Source organism: Mauremys mutica, chromosome 3 (genome assembly GCF_020497125.1).
Source record: "Mauremys mutica isolate MM-2020 ecotype Southern chromosome 3, ASM2049712v1, whole genome shotgun sequence".
In the NCBI taxonomy this organism is placed as follows: Eukaryota; Metazoa; Chordata; order Testudines; family Geoemydidae; genus Mauremys; species Mauremys mutica.
The window spans coordinates 15,612,546-15,633,374 of NC_059074.1; the positions used below are offsets into that span (position 1 = coordinate 15,612,546).

Consider the following 20,829-nt stretch of genomic DNA (forward strand, 5'->3'; position numbering starts at 1 on the left):
CGAGCCTCTGCGCTCCTATTTCAGAGCATGAAAGGAAATGTGAGGCCTCTTAGATGAATTAATTTCAAAAGCTTCAGATAAGCATCCAAAAAGAAATATGCACATTGTTCATGCGAAGTGCATCTGAACTATTCAGAACTCTTAAAGAGGGTTTGAGCGGCAGAATTTTTGACATAGCCCCATAGACCTAGGTCTTCTCACAAAGCCTCCCTCACCTACATAGTTCAGGCTCACTTCTTGCCTTGCGTTGTCTGATGGGAAGAAGGAGGAAAGGCCCAATGACCTATTCCTCATAATGCTCTAGGATTTGTCTGACCCACGTCCTGTCCTAACCCTGTAGAAGAAACTTAGTCCCCTTCCATTTACTTCTTTCATTTGCTTGGGGGTAAGGGGGCAGGGCTGGCAGACTGGGCAGTTTCTGGGAATGTGACTGGCTCAGCCCCCTGCTCCATTCATCAGAATTCTAAATGCTACTCCGGGTCTTGTTGCTGTTTCTTCTGGACCCTTAATGCCTCATAGGGCTGAGGTGCCCTAAGGGGTTCTGCAATAATCAGTGATAGAGTAGAAACGTTTTTCATGCTGTGGAAGGGAATTTAGAGTCCTGCTCCATGGGGAAAGGTGCAAATACATGCACCTATGTGTTGGACATTTTCCAAACACAGCCCATGATTCTCTTGCTATGTGTTTGTACAGCACCTAGCACAATGGGGACCCAACCTCATCTTTGGAAGCTAGCAGAAAGAAGATAATATTTTAACATAGGAAACAGTTCCACGGAAATTCTAAATGGGCTCTAGCACAGTTTTCCTTAGCAAGGAGGGTATTGTGTTAGAGAGGGGTGAGTTGGCCCAGTAATCCCACCCCCCTTAATATTTATTCCATTATTTTACTAGGGCTGGAAGTGAGACTTACAAAGCAGTCATTGCCACTATAACCCTTCTTTCTTTTTTGTGAGGATCAGTGCTACATCTGCTCCCCTCCTCCACCTTTAGCAGAAGTGCCTACAGGTCAGCTTTGTGGAACATTGGCAAGGAATTTTCACCTGCTCTGTGAAAGGACTGACCTTCCAAGGCCTGGCACATGTTAGGAGAGCCAATTTCTGTTTTTCTTTGTATTTTCCACTCCGTGCATCTGATGAAGAGGGCTCTAGCCCATGAAAGCTTATGCCCAAATAAATTTGTTAGTCTCTAAGGTGCCACAAGTACTCCTCATTGTTTTTGCTGATACAGACTAACACGGCTATCCCTCTGAAACCTATGGTGATATTGTAATTGTTTTTAAAACCACGTGTTTATAAAACAGGAAGTAGGCGTGCTATATATACACACTTCTAGAGTGGAGATAACTTCAAACACTTACAGCCCGTCCAAAGATACAGAAAGACTCAGGCTGGAGAAAGGTAACAAATTCTTTTTTTACAGAAATTATATTGTAGAAAACATTTATTCAGCACTGTCTCACAATGGCTATTTTATTCAGAAGCTGAATAGTACCAAAATGTCTTTACTTTTAATTGTACAATTTTAATGTACTAATCCCACAGGGAAATTATACTAATAAATAATATTGTCTGTCTATATTATTCTGATCTAAATTGCACTGGTGTAAATAAGAAATGACTCCCCTAAAATCAGTGGAGTTAATCTGATTCTCACCATTGTAATTTAGATCCAAATCTGGCCCATCATCTCAAGGCATTTTCCATGCAAGGGTCTTAAAGCACTTTGCACAGTGGGTATCTATTATCCCGCTTTGAAAATGGTTAAGCTCAGTCCCTGAAAGACTGATTCTTCTCTCTTTTACATTGATTTTATGCTGGTGTAATTTAAACCAAGGTAACTGAGCACAGGTTTTTCTTCTCTAGAGAGACTAAACAACTTGCCCAACACCTCATGCATACAGTATATTAGACTGTATATTAAATATTTAAGTGAAAAACAGGTTACTTGTATATTCTTAGTGAATGGGGGAAAAAAACTAAAAGGCATAAATGTAAAACACATAAAAAATAGAAAATGTATTACAATGTAAACCGAATAAACAAACCCTACCAATGACTGTTAGTCACAAAATTATCAGAAAATTCCCAGCATTAAAAACAGGTCAGAAAAATTTCTCAGCTAGGGAAAAAAATAGTGTTGGGTTGTAAAAACGCAAATATATGAATTTGTTTATAACTTTGTAGTTTAATAGATTTTTTTATAATTAGGAATTTTTAATATGATTACAATTTGCATAAAACGGATACAATTTTCAAACCTGGGTACCTGATGTTAGAGTTCTAGAGCTGGAATTTTCAAGAGCACTTAAGGCTCAGATCCTCCAAGGTGTTTAGGCACCTAACTTTATTGAAACTAATCCCATTTACTTGGTATAAAATTGTATTTGGGAGCACAAATATCTATTTAAGAATCTACCTTCAGTGCCCAGGTTTCAAAATGTTGGATAATATAGTTTGATAGGGACCTATTTATTAATATGGGTGTGCTTGATTGTCAGATCTTATTGAGTGCAAATGTGTATTAGTATTTTAAGTTTGTGAAACAAACATGTAATTTAATTCTACTGCTAGAAAATGTTTTGTATCCCTTGCCATACATTTATCTGGGGAATTTCAAGCACTATACACTAACATGTTAGAATGAACTTTGTATCAAGCCTTGAATCATCACAAAAATTCAGCCTCCTTTGGTCTTCTTTTTAAAAGTGAAGATAATGTGTGTACTTAGAGGGTAATCCAGACAACACCTCTGCAGGACTCAGACTTCAGCCTGCATTGTATGGCAGCTTTGCCACTAGCTTTATTTAGCATAGTATCAAATCCCTGGTGTGGTTTTCTTATGTAACAAAGGGGGACGGAGGGAGGGCACATGGGCTATGCACATGAGAGGGGCATGGAGCCCTGTTTGGTGCTGTGTGGGCTCTGTGTAGCAAGATACATGGAAGGATAGAGCATGCCAAGGCAGAGGTTCTGACAGTGTAGTCCCTCCTCAGCACAGCCAGGCTAAACTAGAGGTGCATGTGGGAAAGTAGCCTCCATGAGTGGCTCCATGAGCATACCATAAGCTGGTAGGGAAGGGAACAACGTTTCCCCAGTGCCTAGACCCTGGCTACTCAGTGTGGGCACTGGGCAGATGATGGAACATCTTCTCATTGCTACAAAACGTGACCATATCCTGCTTGCCTCACCCACACAAACTGAGCCTTTGACTTCAGTGTAGCTACTTCTGCATATGCAGCAAGCAGAGCTTCTCCTGTGAGCAGACTTTAATATTAGAAATGCACTTTAAACCAAAATAATGTAAAACCTTTGCCTCCTACTTGGTCTGGCATTTTCCGTGCTACAGATAATGGGATCACTCATGCCTGCAGTGCAGGGTACTGTAACCATCATACTGATTGTACTGTTGGTCACATCATGAAACTGTAGAATGGGAAACAGAGTCCTGTGGGGCTGGACTTCAATCTTGGCAGGTAACAGGATGCTCCGTTCACGTTTAAAAGCTATTTATTGGTAATTCCTCTGCAGAAGCTGGACTCCTTTGTCACATCATAATCATTCACTGCAGCAGTTATAGATTCCTAGCAGGTCAGATCAGAAGAGATCCATATCTGTTCTGATCTCCTGTATATCACAGGCATAGAATTTCACCCAGTTTCCCCTGCATTGCATCCTAGCTTGTGTTTAACTAAAGCAGAGCTTATGTTTACTTATTGATTTTTATGTTGACTAGTAGCAATTTGTGATAATAGCAATCTGGGGGTGTTCTTCCCACTTACACTGATGTAAATCAGGAGTAACTCCACTGAAGTCAATGGTCTCAACCTAGTTTAAATGAAAATCGGGCCACAAAGGTACAGGAAATTTCAGACTTTAAACAGGAAATTGCTTTCTGCTGTATATCAGGATCATATGAATATCAGAGCCTCCCACTCCTGTTTCAAAGAGTAGGAGAATACCAGTTGTCCACACATTTAAAGTAGATTGTTGTGTAACCCATTTTTGCGGTGTAGTGTGTTAACTTGCTGCTAGCTCTTTGCCAGACTGCAGCAGAAGAACTCAGTTCACTTCAGAGGGAAAAGTTACAGCTTTTCCTAATTCTTGCTTCTTACCTATCATCAACAGGTGTGGTTAATTTATTCATCTGCTAAGAATTTAAACAAGTCTTTCTTCTTATGTTTACACATTTAGTAGGCCTTAGAATCATAGCATCCAAGTCAAAAAGGATTTCTCAGCTCTCTGCCATATGCCTGCCCTGCCTAGTTTTTGTGTTTATACAACAGGCTGAAGCTCATATTTATTGTTATGTACAATATTGCGCTATGAGCTGAAATTTTCTCTCAATTGGCTATTGTCCTGTGGAAGTCACTTTATCAACCCAAGGGACAATAGTCTGTTTTCATAATCTGGGCACTCTGAGGGCAAGCATCATCTGCTATTTAACTCTCAACATCTGGAGCAATTTTAGCCCATGTATATGTTCTGGTATCACAATGACCTTGTACTGAGTTATCTGTTTGAAGTAACCTGGCCTTATGACCCAGCTTCAATCAAGAGTCACAACAAATACATTGGCCATCTAAAAAAGCAATAGTGCAAAAATAATCTCACATTATGTATTATACAAATGCACAGAAGGAATCATCGTTCCATCTGAAAGTGAATAGAGCTTTATTAAATCCTGCAAAAACACATCTGAATATTCACTCCAATTCTGGTCACAATAGAAAAACAAAAAACTAACAAGCACACAGACACATGCACATTTGGTTTTAGCACCATAATGCAGAAGTTATCAACCCCAAACCCAGCTTCCCAGAAAAGTCTGAACGGCTGCTCTGCAGGAGCCATGGAGAAACTTGGCATCTCCAAGGAGTCAGCTGGTGGGAAAAAACAGATTAATGGGGCTATGTTTCCTAACTTGGTAACCTCTGCTACTCATTGCACCTGCATTCAGGGTATCCCTACTCAGTATTAGGAATATATTTTTAATGTGTGAATGTAGCAGGGCTGATCAAACCTAGGTGATGGTGAGATATTAAGAGCTTGATTTTCCTCACACAAGTTTTACCTTTGTATATCATCACTGATTTCAGTAACATTAGAGTGAGAGCAGAATCAGGCCCATAGAGTCTAGACATGGAAAAGATTCAGTAGGAGTCATGCAGCCAGTCTCCCTGTCAATGCAGGCTAATTAAGGAATCAGGGAAAATATCTAGTAATGGGGAGACAAGGAGTGTAGAGACCTGATCTGCTTGCCTGCTTTCTGATATGACACCTTCCTCCCCAACACATGACTAGAGCTATGTGAGAATTTTTTGTGGAAAAAAAAAAGACAGAAAATGCAATTTTTTGTCATAATCAACATTTTCTGCAGGAAAATATCAGTTGTGCCATTTTTTTTTCAGTCAGGAAAATCAAAGAAGTATTTTGTTTTGAGTCAGGTTGACCGCAATCAAAATAATTTGCTTTGTCAAATTGAATCAAATTGTTTCATTTCAGGTAAATTCAACATTAATCTATGTCCACTTAAGATGCTGCACTGTCTCGTGGGGGTTGTAGTTTGGGTGCCTCATGCACCCATTCTCTTCTGTTGGTTGGGCTCCCTGGCTGGACTACATCTCCCATCATGTATCCCAGTCTCCCCTCTGAACTACCATGGTGCATCATGGGAGGTGTATTCCAGCCAGGGAGCCCAGTCCATAGAGGAGAATCTGGATGAAACACCCTAGAACTAAAACTTACATGAGGCATTGCAAAAGCTCAGATGGACTCAGTTCAATGTTGAAATGAACTAAAATGAAATGTTTCAACATTTCTGATTTTTTTAAACTTTCTGTTCAATAAGAAATGTTGATATTCTAACTTTTCTACCCAATTCGGGGGGCGGGGGGAATTCAAAATATCAGAACTTCCCATAGGGCAGAAATTCTGTTTGTTTTTGTTTTTTTTACCAGCTCTACACCTCACCCACCTCCCCGCTTCTGATTTCTGACTTCAGAGTTAGGGAAGGCAAGTCAGCCATGATGGCGTAGGACCAAGCTGGGAAACAGTGGGGAATTTGACCAATCAGCAATAAGGAAGCAATACAGAAAAAAGGCAACTAGCAGAGCAGGAGAAGGGAGTGGAAGACCATTAACAAGGAATGGAGTGCTATGTGTAAATTGGTAGATGACTGGGTCACCTGTGGGGGTTGATATGGGGGAGGAAGGGCAAGGAAGTGAGGACTAGTATATCCATCTCAGTGCAGCATGCGTTAAAACAGCCCCTCTCTCCTGCACACAGATGTTCAATGCTATGTTCTTTGAGGAGAGCAGTGGTGAGATCCTGACCTACTGCATCAATGAACAAAGGCTCCTTTAATAAAGTGAGGAGAAGACAGGCAGAAAACTGCTACACATTCAAGTTATTTCAAATAAGAGAAATGGAGACAAAAGAAGATTTTTCTCAGTAAAATGTTAGAACCCAAGTTGCCTTCATCCCTAATCACCCTGTCTTGCTCCAGAAATATATTCCACTAACAAAAATGCTGCTCCAGAAAAATGCTGCTCTTTGACAGAAAAAAGACTAAATGACGTGGTGTTTATTTTTCCCCTCAGAGATGGGTCTGCTAACTGTGATCCTGTGCCTTGCTGCACTGCACCAAGCTGTTGGACAGGTATGAGCCTCCATTTCTACGTGGAGGAATAGAAACGGGCTGAGTTTTGTACTAAACCACCCCCAAAATAGTTAGTTGCCCAGAGTTCCATAAGTACAGATGGTGTTTGACCACCAGTACCCATTACTTCAGCATGTACTCTAAGCATCTCCACATTTTTCCCTACCCTTATGTATTTAAATACTTTCCACAGCTAAGGTCTGCTTCTCCTCTCACATTTGTCTTATACTGGTGTAATTCCACTGAGTTCAATGGAATTATATCTAATTTAAACTGGTGCAAGCAAGAGGAGAATCAAACTTGGTCAGTATGGAAATGCTGGTGCGGTAGTGATCTCACCAGGAACCACTATTTTCTGGAACTCCTTCCTAGCACTTTGCCATTCTAATGGAAACAAGCAGGGAAGCAGGTAGTTTACTGCTGGCTTCTTCTAAAGGCACTGCTTGTTCACAGAGGACAGACATTTCATAGCTATTCACATATGGAGCACCTTCATTTATCTGAATATCAGCTATCCAAAACTCCCTGTTGTCCATGTCCCCTGACATGTCCTCTGACACCTATTAATAACATTGGAATTTCCCACAATGATCTGAAACATCATTTGCATGCATTCAGCATCCTCCACTGAGTGCTGATCCAGATGTGAGCTTTTCCAAAGTAGGGCGGTGTTTGGGCCCCAGCATTTTGTTCAGCCCAGTCTAGAGACAGAGGCTACTTGCAAAGTTTGATATTGGATCCACATCTGTGCTTTCCAAACATTCAGGGATGTTTGGATCTGGGGATGCAGTTCAGGCCCATCTATGCATTCCCAAAGCCAGCTCTGGGATTGAGAGGGGGCAGTTAAGGAGGAAAGGGAGAGGGGCAGGACTTCAGTAACTGTAGGAACAAAAGGGAATTCACCAGCAGGTGAAAACAAAATGGGTCACCACCGACTGGTGAAGTAGAAGGGGAGGGATCAGCAAGATAGGGACCACTGAAAATAACACGCTAAGGGAATGTGAGGGAAGGTGCTAACTAGTGGGAGTGGCAGACAGAGGTGACTAGATGGATGGGAAAGCAACAGTGTAAAGCAGCCGGGGAGCAGGGAGTTGAAGAACTGGTTGAATGGAAGGAAAAGCCAGGGAAGCAGGAGGTAGAAGGAGCCAAATATGTGGGTATTAGGACGGACAGTGGGAGGGGGCAGAGTCAGAAGAGATTGACTGGGGCACCAAGAGACAGATAGGGAGCTTGGGAATCTGCTGACTGGGGAAGCAGAAGGGAAGGCACTAACTGGAGGAGATGGGTTTTCTGCTACTCATTAAAAAGACAAAGGAAAGCGAGCCATTTACTGACAGTGCTCCATAACCCAAGGGGATGCTTCCGTCACCAGTGTGAGCCAGTTAAACAGAGCCTAAGAACATTTAGTACAATGTAATCATCAAACAGTAGTTAAAATTGTCAACTGGGATTATAGGTTAATGCATCGAGTGTGGTGGGATTTGGCAAACAAAAATGAGACAACTTTTCCTGTGATTTTTCCCTTTAGAAGCCAGCTCCGGGATTTCCTTCTTTGTTTCGTCTCAATGTGGATAACCAAAAGGTGATTGTCAACAAGCATAATGAACTTCGGCGTGCGGTGAATCCCACTGCCAGAAACATGCTGAAGATGGTAAGCTACATGGCATTGCTGTTCCTACAGATCTGAAATGTTTCCCATTGTCACAGAGTGGCAAACCTGGCCATCAGAATCCTTTCCATGATAAGGTGCACTTTTCCCACTAAGCTGGGGGAGTATAAACAGAGTGGGAGAGAAGCATGTCCTTGTGGTTGGCCATTGGCCTAGGCACTGGTAGGCCAGAATCTACTCCTGTAATTGACTTGCAGCAGAGCATAAGAATTTTTTCAAAACCACTGAATTGACTTAGGAGCCCAAGTGCTATTGAAAACCCTACCCTTCAGCTCTGTGCCTCAGTTTTCCCATCTACAGAACTGAATTAATATTCACCTACCTCCCAGGGTCACCGGTAGGGTGACCGGAGGTTCTGTTTTTAAAGGGACACTCCCGGGTTTGGGGACTTTTTCTTATATGGGCGCCTATTACCCCTAGAGTGACCAGACAGCAAGTATGAAAAATCGGGACAGAGTGTGGGGGGTAATAGGTGCTCATATAAGAAAAAGCCCCAAATATTGGGATTGTCTCTATACAATCGGGACATCTGGTCACCCTAATTACCCCCCACCCCCTGTCCCATTTTTTCACAGTTGCTATCTGTTAATCCTAGTCACCGGGAATCTTACCTCAATAATATTTCAAAATTGCATTGAGATCTTTGAATGGAAGGAGCTGTAGGAGACAAATTCCAGTTCTTTGTGCAGGAATCTAGTACCTGGGCTCTGCACCACTTATGTCCCATTTTAAGCTCTCAGAATAAGGCCTGAGTGGTGCCTAGGCCTGGAATAGCAGATGCTGTCCCTCCAGAACCCCTTTGCAGGGATTGCCAGCTCCTGGAGCTTTGTGTGCTGGAACTGTACAAAAAAGGTTTGCCTCAACATATTTCTAATGTACAATGCAGGTTTCATGTCCTTTATGGCTGCCAAACCGTTATTAAAGCAGGCTGGAATCTGGTTTACAGACCTCTCCATTGGACTTGGACATTGCTACAGTCACAAACCACGGCACTTTTCAGGGCTAGGCTCTAAACTATAGAGATTTTGGTTTATTCATCCATAGTGACAAGAGGGTCCCCTCTTAGGCTGTGGGGCTGAGGAGTTTTCCTCTAAGGGAACAATCCACTTCAAATAGGTAGAATGAATCTTCAGGACATTATAACATTCAGGATCCCCAGCTAACATAAACCAGCCTCGCTGCAATGACTTCCATGGGGCTGTTTTGACTGACACCCCCGGAGTAGCCAGGCCATAATCTCCAGATCTGTATTTAGTTTTACGTTCACTATTGGATTGGTTTTACCAAAAGGTAAATATGATATTTCTCCTTGTTTCCTTAAGAAATGGAATCCTGAAGCTGCGAGCAATGCTCAGAGATGGGCAGATCAGTGTAAAATGTCCATCAGTCCTAGAAATGAGAAAGTCGCTAATGGTAAGTGAAGAGTAACTATAAAATGATGAGTGATTGAAATAACCGTCTGGAGACTTACAGGTACAACCATATTACTGCAAAAGTGTTACCGGTATTTTAGCAGGGCAGGAGCACTGATATGGGACTGGTTGAGATTTCACTTCCAGATCCATATAGCTAGAGGCCTATAATGCAATAAAGGAAAAAAATCCACCTGAGTCGAAACTTGACACACACAATCTCAGCCAGAGAGTGAATGTTTTCTTCACCATGGAAAAAATTGCTTCAAACTTTTTTTTCTTCCCATTTGCCCCCACCAAAATCCATCAGGGAGAGGAATCCATTAATCCTGTGTGCAGTGTCTTGACTGCTGAGACATGAAACTCTTTGGGGAAGGGACTGTCTCCTACTATGTCATTAGAGTGCCTAACACAATTAAACCCTAATCTCTGTTAGGGCCTTTAACTGCTACTGTAATACAAATAATTAGTAAAGTGGGACTTAGAGTGATGCACAAGTTTTGAGTGAGTTTTCTGCAGAGGGATGAATTTTACAAACAAAGAAATTTGCACAGGTGGTATGTACACCATAATCAGTTATTGGAGGGGGGAGATTATTTTAATCTAATATTTAATGGTAGCCTGTTAATCCAAGGACAAGTGATTTCTTTTAACTAGAAATCAGAGTTATTTTTAATCTGCCCTTCTCAGCTAGTATTTTAATGAGGTGCTTCTAGTTTAAACAGTCTGCAAATGAATATCTCTGGGTATGCAGGGCTTGCTCCAAAGCCTATGGAAGTTAATGGGACGCTTTCTATTGTCTTCATTGGGGTTGGCTCAGGTCAATAATTCCCTCCTTAGAGGTACTGGCTTATAGGTACAGTCAAACCTCGCAATAACGCGCCCTGCTATAATGCGAAATCGCATATAACGCGATCATAGGTTGGCTCCCCTTTAAGGCATAATACAGTACTGTACCAGCAGCCCCAACATCATGGCAGGGGAGAGACGCTGCAGCCCCGCGCCTGCCGGGGACAGAGAACTCCGAGACTGTAGGCGCCAGTGCTCTCTGTCCCCAGCAGACATGGGGCCGCAGCTTCTCTCCGGCTTCTCCAGGGCTGCGGGCGCCGGTGCTCTCTGTCCCCGGCAGGCGGGGGCCGTGGCTCCTTTGGAAGCCCTGCTGGGCACTAGGGGCACTAGGTGGCGCACATCAATGCACCGTGTTGGGGACCACTGACAAACTGACTGGTTTGAAACCCCGCTATACCGCGACCCTGCATTTAGCGCGATGGAAGTTTTTGGACCCCAAACATCGCATTATAGCAGGTTTCACTGTTCTGCTTTGTTCAGACTGGAAATAAGGTGTAAATTTTCAACAGTGAGGTTAATTAAACATTGGTACACTTTACCAAGATTGTGGTGGATTGTCCATCTCTGAAAATTTTTAATCAAGATGAATTTTTTTCCCCCTAAAAGATCTGTTCTAATTCAAACAGGAATTACTGAGGGGAAATTTTATTGCCTGTGCTATACAGGAGGTCAGACTGGCTGATCACAATGGTCATTCTGGCCTTGGAATCAATGAATCTCTGATTAGACACAATGTGCAAGGTGGAAATATGGTGGTTAACCTAACTGTAGGGTACAACTCACATCTCTGCTATTCCTACAGTCTCTCTACTTGTCTTCACACTGTCTTGAAACTGCCTCATTTCTATTTTCAGGTGTCTTCTGTGGTGAAAATGTTTTACAGGCAACTTATCCCAAGTCTTGGTCTGATGCAATCCAAAGCTGGTATAATCAAGTGGCTAATTTCAAATATGGTACTGGAGCAATCAAAGACAATGCCCCTATTGGTAGCTACACTCAGGTATGGAGATTAATGACAAATTTCCAACAAATGAAATATTGTTTTAGGAAGAAAAGTGATACCGTCTGGAAATAAAATATATTTATGTGAGCACCCATACGTCCCCATCAAAGTCAATGGAACTGTGTCTGTGTAATTAAGAAAGTTAAGAGTCTGTATCTTTAGAAACTTATTACTATTATCTGTCATTCCCTGCCTGATCCAAAGTCCATTGAACTAATTCAGAGTCTTTCCATTTACTTCAAAGGGCATTGGATCAGATATTTAATAAGATATATTCCAGCAGAAAATTATGATATTTTGATATTTTTCTTCTTCCCAACATGGGACCAAATGTCAAAGTATCTTAAATTACTAATAATATACTGAATTGTGGAATGATAATTTCTGAAAAATGTTGATTTGGAAATATCAAAGCAACACATTTCAAAGCATTGATGAGAAACAAAACATTTCTTTTCGTGTCTGAAAAAATCATATAGGTGCTCTACAAAAGATGGTTGGTCACATATTTTAGTCTCCTCCTTCTCCCAACTGCTAAATTGCATTTTTCAAAAAGCTAAACATACAGAAATATTTCCTTGATATTACTTTTCCAGGTAAGCAATTGCTACAGTTCCCACCGTGATGTTATGGGTTCATGAACTGAAGGGCTGCTGTTCTGTGAGCTCATGAAGGGGCTCTCAAATAATCCATGATTAAAACGAAGTCTTGCTGATTGAATGTACCTTATTTTCACGCCTGCAGGTGGTTTGGTATCATTCTTACGAGATTGGATGTGCGGTTGCCTACTGTCCTCGGAATAAGTGGCAGTACTTTTATGTTTGCCACTATTGTCCCGCGTACGTACCAATATAGATTCCCTTTCAGTTGAAACACTTTGTAAGATGTTTAGAAACCTTCTAGGCAGGGCTGTCAATTAACTGCCGTTAACACGTGCGATTAACGCACAGCAAAATTAACGTGCATTTTTTTTAACGCGCATTAATCGCAAGCCCTCTGGGCAGGAGGGCCGCATGAGCGGCTTTGAAGAACCGGTCTGGTCAGGTGCAGTAACGCAAGGTGCCACCAGGGGGTGGGAAGAGACGAGGCTACAGAAAGTAATGTAGTTCTCATCCCTGCCTTTTAAAAGTAAAAACAGGATGGCCAGGGACTCGCCAGAGCCGCTCCTCCTCCCGGAGCTGGGGCTAACTGCCCCCCACCCTGTGCCACTAGGGTGACCAGATGTCCCGATTTTATAGGGAAAGTCCCGATATTTGGGTCTTTTTCTTATATAGGCTCCTATTATCCCCCACCCCAGTCCCGATTTTTCACACTTGCTGTCTGGTCACCCTATGTGCCACCCACATCTGGGGCTGAGCTCCAGGCTGCCCACAGCTGGGGCTGCCCCCCTCGAGCTCCGCACTGCCCATGGTGGGGTCTCCCCCTCCCTGTGCCACCCACATCTGGGGCTGCCCCTCTCGAGCTCCGCACTGCCCAAGGCGGGGTCTCCCCTCCCATCCCTGTGCCACCCACATCTGGGGCTGCCCCCCTCGAGCTCCGCACTGCCCGTGGTGGGGGGGTCTCCCCTCCCATCCCTGTGCCACTCACATCTGGGGCTGCCCCTCTCGAGCTCCGCACTGCCCGTGGTGGGGGGGTCTCCCCTCCCATCCCTGTGCCACCCACATCTGGGGCTGCCCCCCTCGAGCTCCACACTGCCCATGGTGGGGGGGTCTCCCCCTCCCATCCCTGTGCCACCCACATCTGGGGCTGCCCCTCTCGAGCTCCGCACTGCCCATGGTGGGGTCTCCCCCTCCCATCCCTGTGCCACTCACATCTGGGGCTGCCCCCCTCGAGCTCCGCACTGCCCGTGGTGGGGGGGTCTCCCCTCCCATCCCTGTGCCACTCACATCTGGGGCTGCCCCCCTCGAGCTCCGCACTGCCCATGGTGGGGGGGTCTCCCCTCCCATCCCTGTGCCACCCACATCTGGGGCTGCCCCCCTCGAGCTCCGCACTGCCCATGGTGGGGTCTCCCCTCCCATCCCTGTGCCACCCACATCTGGGGCTGCCCCCCTCGAGCTCCGCACTGCCCGTGGTGGGGGGGTCTCCCCTCCCATCCCTGTGCCACTCACATCTGGGGCTGCCCCCCTCGAGCTCCGCACTGCCCATGGTGGGGGGGTCTCCCCTCCCATCCCTGTGCCACCCACATCTGGGGCTGCCCCTCTCGAGCTCCGCACTGCCCGTGGTGGGGGGTCTCCCCTCCCATCCCTGTGCCACCCACATCTGGGGCTGCCCCCCTCGAGCTCCGCACTGCCCATGGTGGGGTCTCCCCCTCCCATCCCTGTGCCACCCACATCTGGGGCTGCCCCCCTCGAGCTCCGCACTGCCCATGGCTGGGTCTCCCCCTCCCATCCCTGTGCCACTCACATCTGGGGCTGCCCCCCTCGAGCTCCGCACTACCCGTGGCCGGGTCTCCCCCTCCCTGTGCCACTCACATCTGGGGCTGCCCCCCTCGAGCTCCGCACTCCCCGTGGTGGGGTCTCCCCTCCCATCCCTGTGCCACCCACATCTGGGGCTGCCCCCCTCGAGCTCCGCACTGCCCGTGGTGGGGTCTCCCCCTCCCATCCCTGTGCCACCCACATCTGGGGCTGCCCCCCTCGAGCTCCGCACTGCCCGTGGCCGGGTCTCCCCCTCCAGCCCTGTGCTACCCACAGCTGGGACTGACCCCTCCCCCCCATGCCGCCCAGGGCTGGGACTGCCCCCATCCCGAGCTCAGGGGCTGACCCCCACCCCGAGCCCTGTGCCACCCACAGCTCAGGCAGAACCCTCCCCCCAGCTCTGCACTGCCCATGGCTGGGGCTCAATCCCCCCTCCCTGCCTCCCCCCCAGTCCTGTGCTGCCCCTGGCTGAGGCTGATTCCTCCCTCCCCATCTCTGCGCTGCCCAGGGATCAGCTCTGAAGCCAGCACTGCCTGCCAGCAGCAAATTTCTCTGCTTTCCTGCTGGCAGGCAGTGCTGCCTTCAGATGACCCCCCGTCCCCACCCCCCCAGCACTGCCGGCTCTCTCTGCTCTGCCTTGCCGCCGGGACAAATGCCCAGTGTTGGCGAAGAAGTCAGGTTGGCTGGGACTGAGCTGAAAAAGGGGCCTGTGCTGGCCAAAACAGGACCTACCGTCACCCTAGCCAGCCCGGGCCCTATTGTTCCCAGCCAGCCCCTCACTCCCGGGACCAACCCCCCTGCATCATGTCCCATTGCCCCTAGCCAGCCGCTCACTCTGGGGGCACCCCATAGAGAATGTGGGCCTGCCTCTCCTGCTCCTCCCCTGCAGTATGATGAGTCCCTGAGGTAAAATCCACCCTCCCTTGCAAGCAAGGGCTCCGTCAGCTGAAGGGAGCCCAGCTAGCTCCGTAAAAGGAGGTGAGCCCAGTAACAGAAACCACCCTTCCAGAAGCAGCAGCAAGACGCCTCCCTCCCCCTCCTCCCGCACAAGTTATTGCTTACTTCCCTCCCCCCCCCCCCCGCTTTTGATTTACTTGTAAATGTATATTCAGAGGGAGAAGGGGGCATTTTAGTATTTGTACACCTCAAATACTGACCTACCCCAAAGGGGTGCTGGAAGGGTTATTTCCTTCCTGCCCACAACATATTTGGAGGTCTTTGAATGGAAGGTGCAGAGGATTAATTGTGTTACTGTATATTATGTACAAGGACCAAATTATTATATTGAATTAAAAAAATATATATAACCACAGAAAAGTATAGAATCATAGAATCTCAGGGTTGGAAGGGACCTCAGGAAGTCATCTATGTCTTTCTTTCCTTTCAACTAGACTATCCTATATCCAAAGCATCATTTGAAGTAAAACAGGATTGTTTCGGAGCAGGTTTCACACAATCTGTGGAATTAGGTCTACGTTATACAGTATGTTAATTTGATTTTAAAGGGACGTATCATGTCTGGGTTGCTTTTTAATTTCAGAGGAAATAATGCAGCGGACTTATCTAAGCCGTACAAACGGGGCCCAACGTGTGGCGATTGCCCCAATGCCTGTGACCAAGGACTCTGCAGTAAGTTAATGAGGTTTTTTGTTCTTTCCAAATCTTTCCTGAAGAGATAAATACAAACGCTAGATTGCCTTGGACAATAACGAAGGGTAAGATTTTGTCACAGTTATTTTTAATAAATGACCGGACAGGTTACAGGCAACGAACAAAAATCACGGGAGCCCGTGACCTGTCTGTGACTTTCCTAAAAATAACCAGGGGGGCAGAGCTAGGTAAGAGGGAAGAATGACAGCTGGAGTCCCATGGGGGGAGACTGACAGGCCGAGCCCCACAACCATGGCGGGGAGAGCCTGCCCCTGGCTCCAACGGCCTCAGCCATGGAGGAGGCGCACAGCCCTGGATCCTGAGCTGGTGGCAGCTGTGGGGAAGGGGCACATAGTCCCAGCTCCAACCCCAGCCACAGGCACACAGCCCCAGCTACAGGGGGTGGGGAGAGTTGCACGGCCCTGGGAAGCCACGAAGGGGGGTGCATGGCCCAGGCTGCAGCCCCCACCGCAAACTGTACAATAAAACCCTCTGGGATCTCTCAGACCAGGGGTCCCCAACGTGGTGCCCGCAGGCACCATGGCGCCCGCAGGGGCATCTAAATGCACTCGCATCCTGGACAGCGGTGGAGCATGCGCCGAAATGCCGCCGAATTTCAGCAGCATTTCGGCGGCGACGCCTCTCGATGACGTCACTTGTCGGCGGCAAGCAGCATCATCGAGAGGCGTCGCCCCCGAATTTCTTCGGCATTTCGGCGGATGCTCCACCGCTGCCACGGTCCTTCATCTGCCAGACGAAAGGTTGGGGACCACTGTCTCAGACTATACAAGTAGCTATTCTGGACAATATTTAATAAATAAGAGCCCCTTTAAAACAGCCATGGGTAAAGTAAATCCCACCAGCTCTGTTCTAGCGCTAGACACACATCAGTGGGCTATGTAATCTAGGTAGTGCTAGAAGTGCCCTCTGTTGCAGACCTCAGTACCCTATATTAAGTATTCAATCTAAAGTTTTTCAGCCCTGTATACTTAGGGAGGGACACAAACACCCAATACACACATGAGCTGGTGAGTTACACATATACATAGAGCTCTGCATAGGCACTGGAGCTTTGCAGGCTGCAATTAAGTGTGAGCAAAAGTGTGTATATGGTTGTGTGTGCAAATAGTTTCACCTTCCAGTTTGCATTCACCCCCCTCCCACTCCAGTCTCTGAAACTGAGAAAAATAATAATTCTGTACTTCACTGTACTTTGTTGTGGAGCTTAATCTATTAAAGCTTAAAGAACACTTTGAGATCTTCAGAGGAAAGGTGCTTATTATTATACCAACGACGATTTGTGTTCAGAACAATAAATTCCTAATAAATATGAAAATAAACTGTCCTATTCTTGGTACAACCTTACAGTCAAGTCCTTTTGTATCTCCACTAACTTCAGTTGATTTGTAACATGGTTGATTTTGGCTTGTTACACTGTATGATATGGCTGATCTTCTGTTTCAAAGTGATATTCAGTGAATGCCAGTGACTAAAACCTACTTTGGCCTAAGCACAACTGTGATTCTACTTTCACTTACATCAGCGTAATTCCACTGAAGCGAGTTAAATGGAGCGCAGATGAGGCCCACCAGGTTATTGCGGGTACAAAAACAGAGAGCCAAACAAGACTACATAGGTTTATGAAGACAGTGGATTGAAAAATACATTTTGAAAGGGAAACAATTAACGGATCAGGGCCAGCTTTAAGCCGATTCCCCTGATTCCCTGGAATCGGGCCCCGCACCTAAAAATTAATTTAAAAATTTTTTTTTACATACCCGGCGGGGGGCGGGGTCTGCTGGGGCATTTTGGCGGCAGCGGGGGGTGTCCACTCCGGGATTTCAGCGGTGGGGGGTTCACTCCAGGTCTTCAGGGGCATTTCGTCGGTGGGGGGTCCTTCAGTGCCACAGAAGACCCGGAGTGGACCCCCCACTGCTGAAGGGCCGCCGAAGCCCCAGACTGCCGCTGGATATTCAAATTGGGCCCCATCGTTCATAGAGCCGGCCCTGTAACTGATTTAGGACTGACTTATCCATTTATCATCTAACTGTTTACCATTTGGTTTATTTCAGCCAACCCTTGCAAATATACGGATAAATACACAAACTGTGCCACCTTAAAAGACCTCTTTGGCTGTACTCATTCTCTGGTGAAGGAACAATGTCCAGCTTCCTGCAAATGCACCGATGAAATAAAATAATATCCTGCTATCCATCACTTTCTCTTCCTTGAGATTGTTTGTTTTATTTGATAGAAAAAAGAACCCAGGATAAAACAAAAACAAAAAACATTCCCAATATTTTCATAACCGCTTGAATTCTGGATAAAACAATGATTAATTTGTGCTCTGCATTATTTGTTAGATATCCTGAATATTATTCAGTAGTTGAAACTATTTCCATAATTACTTTAGATTATTCAAAAATCTTATTTTAGCTATTAATGGGCATAGGTCTATTCCAGGAGTGGGTGGGTGAGGTTTTGTGGCCTGCAATGTGCATGATGGGTCCCTTCTGGTCTTAAAGTCTATATGAGTCTATATGAGTCTATATGAGTTCCAAAGCATGGAACGCCCGCTGAATTTTATTCTTAAATAGGAAATAGAGTCATAATCTACTTGACTATTTTTTTGTATTGCACATTAAATGTCAGTTGATTTGCCACTGACTTTTTCTTTAGTTATAAAATGAATATAATCCTGCTAAATAAAAGCATTGTTTAACACCATCATTGCAAAGTAATTCTTGCCTGTAATTCTTTGCCACTGTGCATGTAATATTCCACAAAGACTTTAAGCCAAAGAATGCTTTCAATTAAGCTTTACTTATGCAAATTACCTCTCCTTCATAACAGCAACCGATTCACCGAAAATATTATGTGAAGCCATTGAAATAGTAGCAAACAGGACAAATACATGTATTACTCATATACATTTAATTATAATAATGATCACACATCAATGTTTCATGTTCTTCGTGCACCTTCTACAGGGCCGGTGCAACCCATGAAGTGACCTAGGCGGTTGCCTAGGGCACTAGCATTTGGGGGGCAGCATTTTGGGTCCTTCGGCAGTGACCGCGGCGGCCGGCTCTTCGGCCGCCCCACTCGTCGTCGGCATTTAGGTGGAGGGACCTAGGGCAGGGAGGCGTGGGGAGGGCCGCCTGCAGCAAGGGGGGGGTGCGGCACATAGGGGAACCACTCCCCGCCCCAGCTCACCTCTGCTCCACCTCCTCCCCTGAGCATGCCACCCCACTCTGCTTCTCTGCCTCCCAGGCTTGCGGCGCCAAACAGCTGATTGGCGCTGCAAGCCTGGGAGGTGGGAGAAGTGGAGCGGCGATGGCATGCTCGGGGAGGAGGCGGAGCAGGGGTGAGCTGGGGGGAGCTGCCGTGGGGGGGCGCCTCAGGGCGGAGAGGGGGCAGAGAGCTGCCTCAGGGCGGAGGGGTGGTGGGGAGCTGCCCCGGGAGGGGGGCCTTAGGGCAGAGAGCTGCCACAGGGCTCGGGGGGTGGGGTGCAAGGTGGAAGTTTCGCCTAGGGCGCGAAACATCCTTGCACCCGCCCTGACCTTCTAACTATATTGTAGTTGATCATTAGCTGGGAATAGTGTTACACCTGAGCAATGGTTACAAACCGACACATGGGTATTAAACAGATTGTATTAAAGTATGAAGTATTCCAAAATTTTAATATCTGGTATCACTGAGGATCTGATGCCTGATACGCAGGGTGTGTTGCAGTGCAGTGCTTTGTATTTTGACGAGAGAGTAGTGTATGGTAAAATGAGATTCTGCTGTGGTTGGCTCTTTCCAATTGGAAATTTTCCCCATATCTCACATTCTTCACGTGCTATAGGAGCTGCATGGGGAGGTAGGGTGACCAGACAGCAAGTGTGAAAAATCAGGACAGGGGGTAGGGGGTAATAGGAGCCTATATAAGAAAAAGACCCAAAAATCTGGACCAACCCTATAAAATTGGGACAGCTGGTCACCCTGTGGGGATGAGTTCTGAAAAGGGGGCACAGAGGAGAGGAATTAAGTTATTCCACCCTCCTTTTCCAGATATACCCGTACAGCCAAGATCAGGGAGGTCCATTGACTTTGTCCATTGTTAGATCAAGTTTAAGCTCAGGCCCTAGGCCGCTGATGTGCCTTACAAGTTGTCCAAGCTGGTATGGAGAGGCATATGGCCCCATACCCACCTTACCCTCATCTAGGAAACTAGCAGCTGCAAGGACCTTAGAATGGGACAAGGTTTGTGCTCCGCTACAAGAGATAAGTCCCCATCACATAGCACCCAAGCACCTCACATTCCCTTGAGATCAAGAAATATCATTGCCCCCTTTTTATCAATGGGGAACTGAAGGCTAGACAAACTTGTGGGCCAATTCTGTAGCCACTGAATTCAATGAGACCCCTTCTATTGTCTTCTGTAGGAGAGGCCCAGATCCTAAGACAATGAACCAAGACCACGCAGTAAGGCTGAGATGAGGCTGGGAACTGTACAGTGGTCTCCCAAGCCACAGACCAATGCCTTAATCTCAAGACCATTTTTCCATACGATGGCGGAGCCACGTACAGGCAAACAAGAAATAAGCCCTTCTTGTAAAATGTTGCTCTGACAATAAAATGGATGCCAGAGAAATGTAATCCCCATGCTCGGTAACAGTTTCTAACTTTCGACCGCAGAAAGGAGATAAGCACCACATTGAAACCCGAGATAAAAATCAAACCAATAGAGGGTGAGAGGATTTTTGTCTGTTTGAAGGAACTCGACCCTTTGGCTTGACTTACACTTGTGTGGGTCAGGAGCAACTCCACTGACCTCAACTGAATTTAAACCAATGTAAATGAGAGCCACCTTCTCTGATAAGAGGCCAAGACTTCCAAAAGCAAGTCATGATTTGGAGTGCCTCAGTATTTGGCACCCCCCTTCTGTACCCTCAAAGGGTTTTAATGTTCAGAAAGACTGAACCCCTATCCTCTGAAAAATCAGACCCCTTCAAAGTGACTCAAATTGAACACCCAATGACTGATACACCCAAAATTGCTAGTCACTTTTGAAAATGCTGGCCAGAGTCTGAGACTAATAGCTTAAATCTGATAGCAGATTTGTCCATCCAGCTGGTTTAAGGGCTAAAAGGAACATCGGATCCAGTCATATGAAAAATCTCATCCC

The 20,829-nt window shown here is 46.1% G+C and overlaps 1 protein-coding gene across 1 annotated transcript; it reads left to right on the forward strand.

Annotated features, from left to right (window-relative positions):
* The first annotated feature begins 1,328 nt into the window (after window positions 1–1,328).
* On the forward strand, window positions 1,329–18,189 carry LOC123366758 (serotriflin-like). The gene is made up of 8 exons (XM_045010450.1): window positions 1,329–1,399; window positions 6,601–6,659; window positions 8,188–8,310; window positions 9,651–9,741; window positions 11,444–11,589; window positions 12,337–12,431; window positions 15,547–15,635; window positions 17,729–18,189. Exons 2-8 carry the CDS (start codon window positions 6,603–6,605, stop codon window positions 17,854–17,856), a joined length of 729 nt encoding a protein of 242 aa, XP_044866385.1. The 5' UTR covers window positions 1,329–1,399; window positions 6,601–6,602; the 3' UTR covers window positions 17,857–18,189.
* Window positions 18,190–20,829: the final 2,640 nt, after the last annotated feature.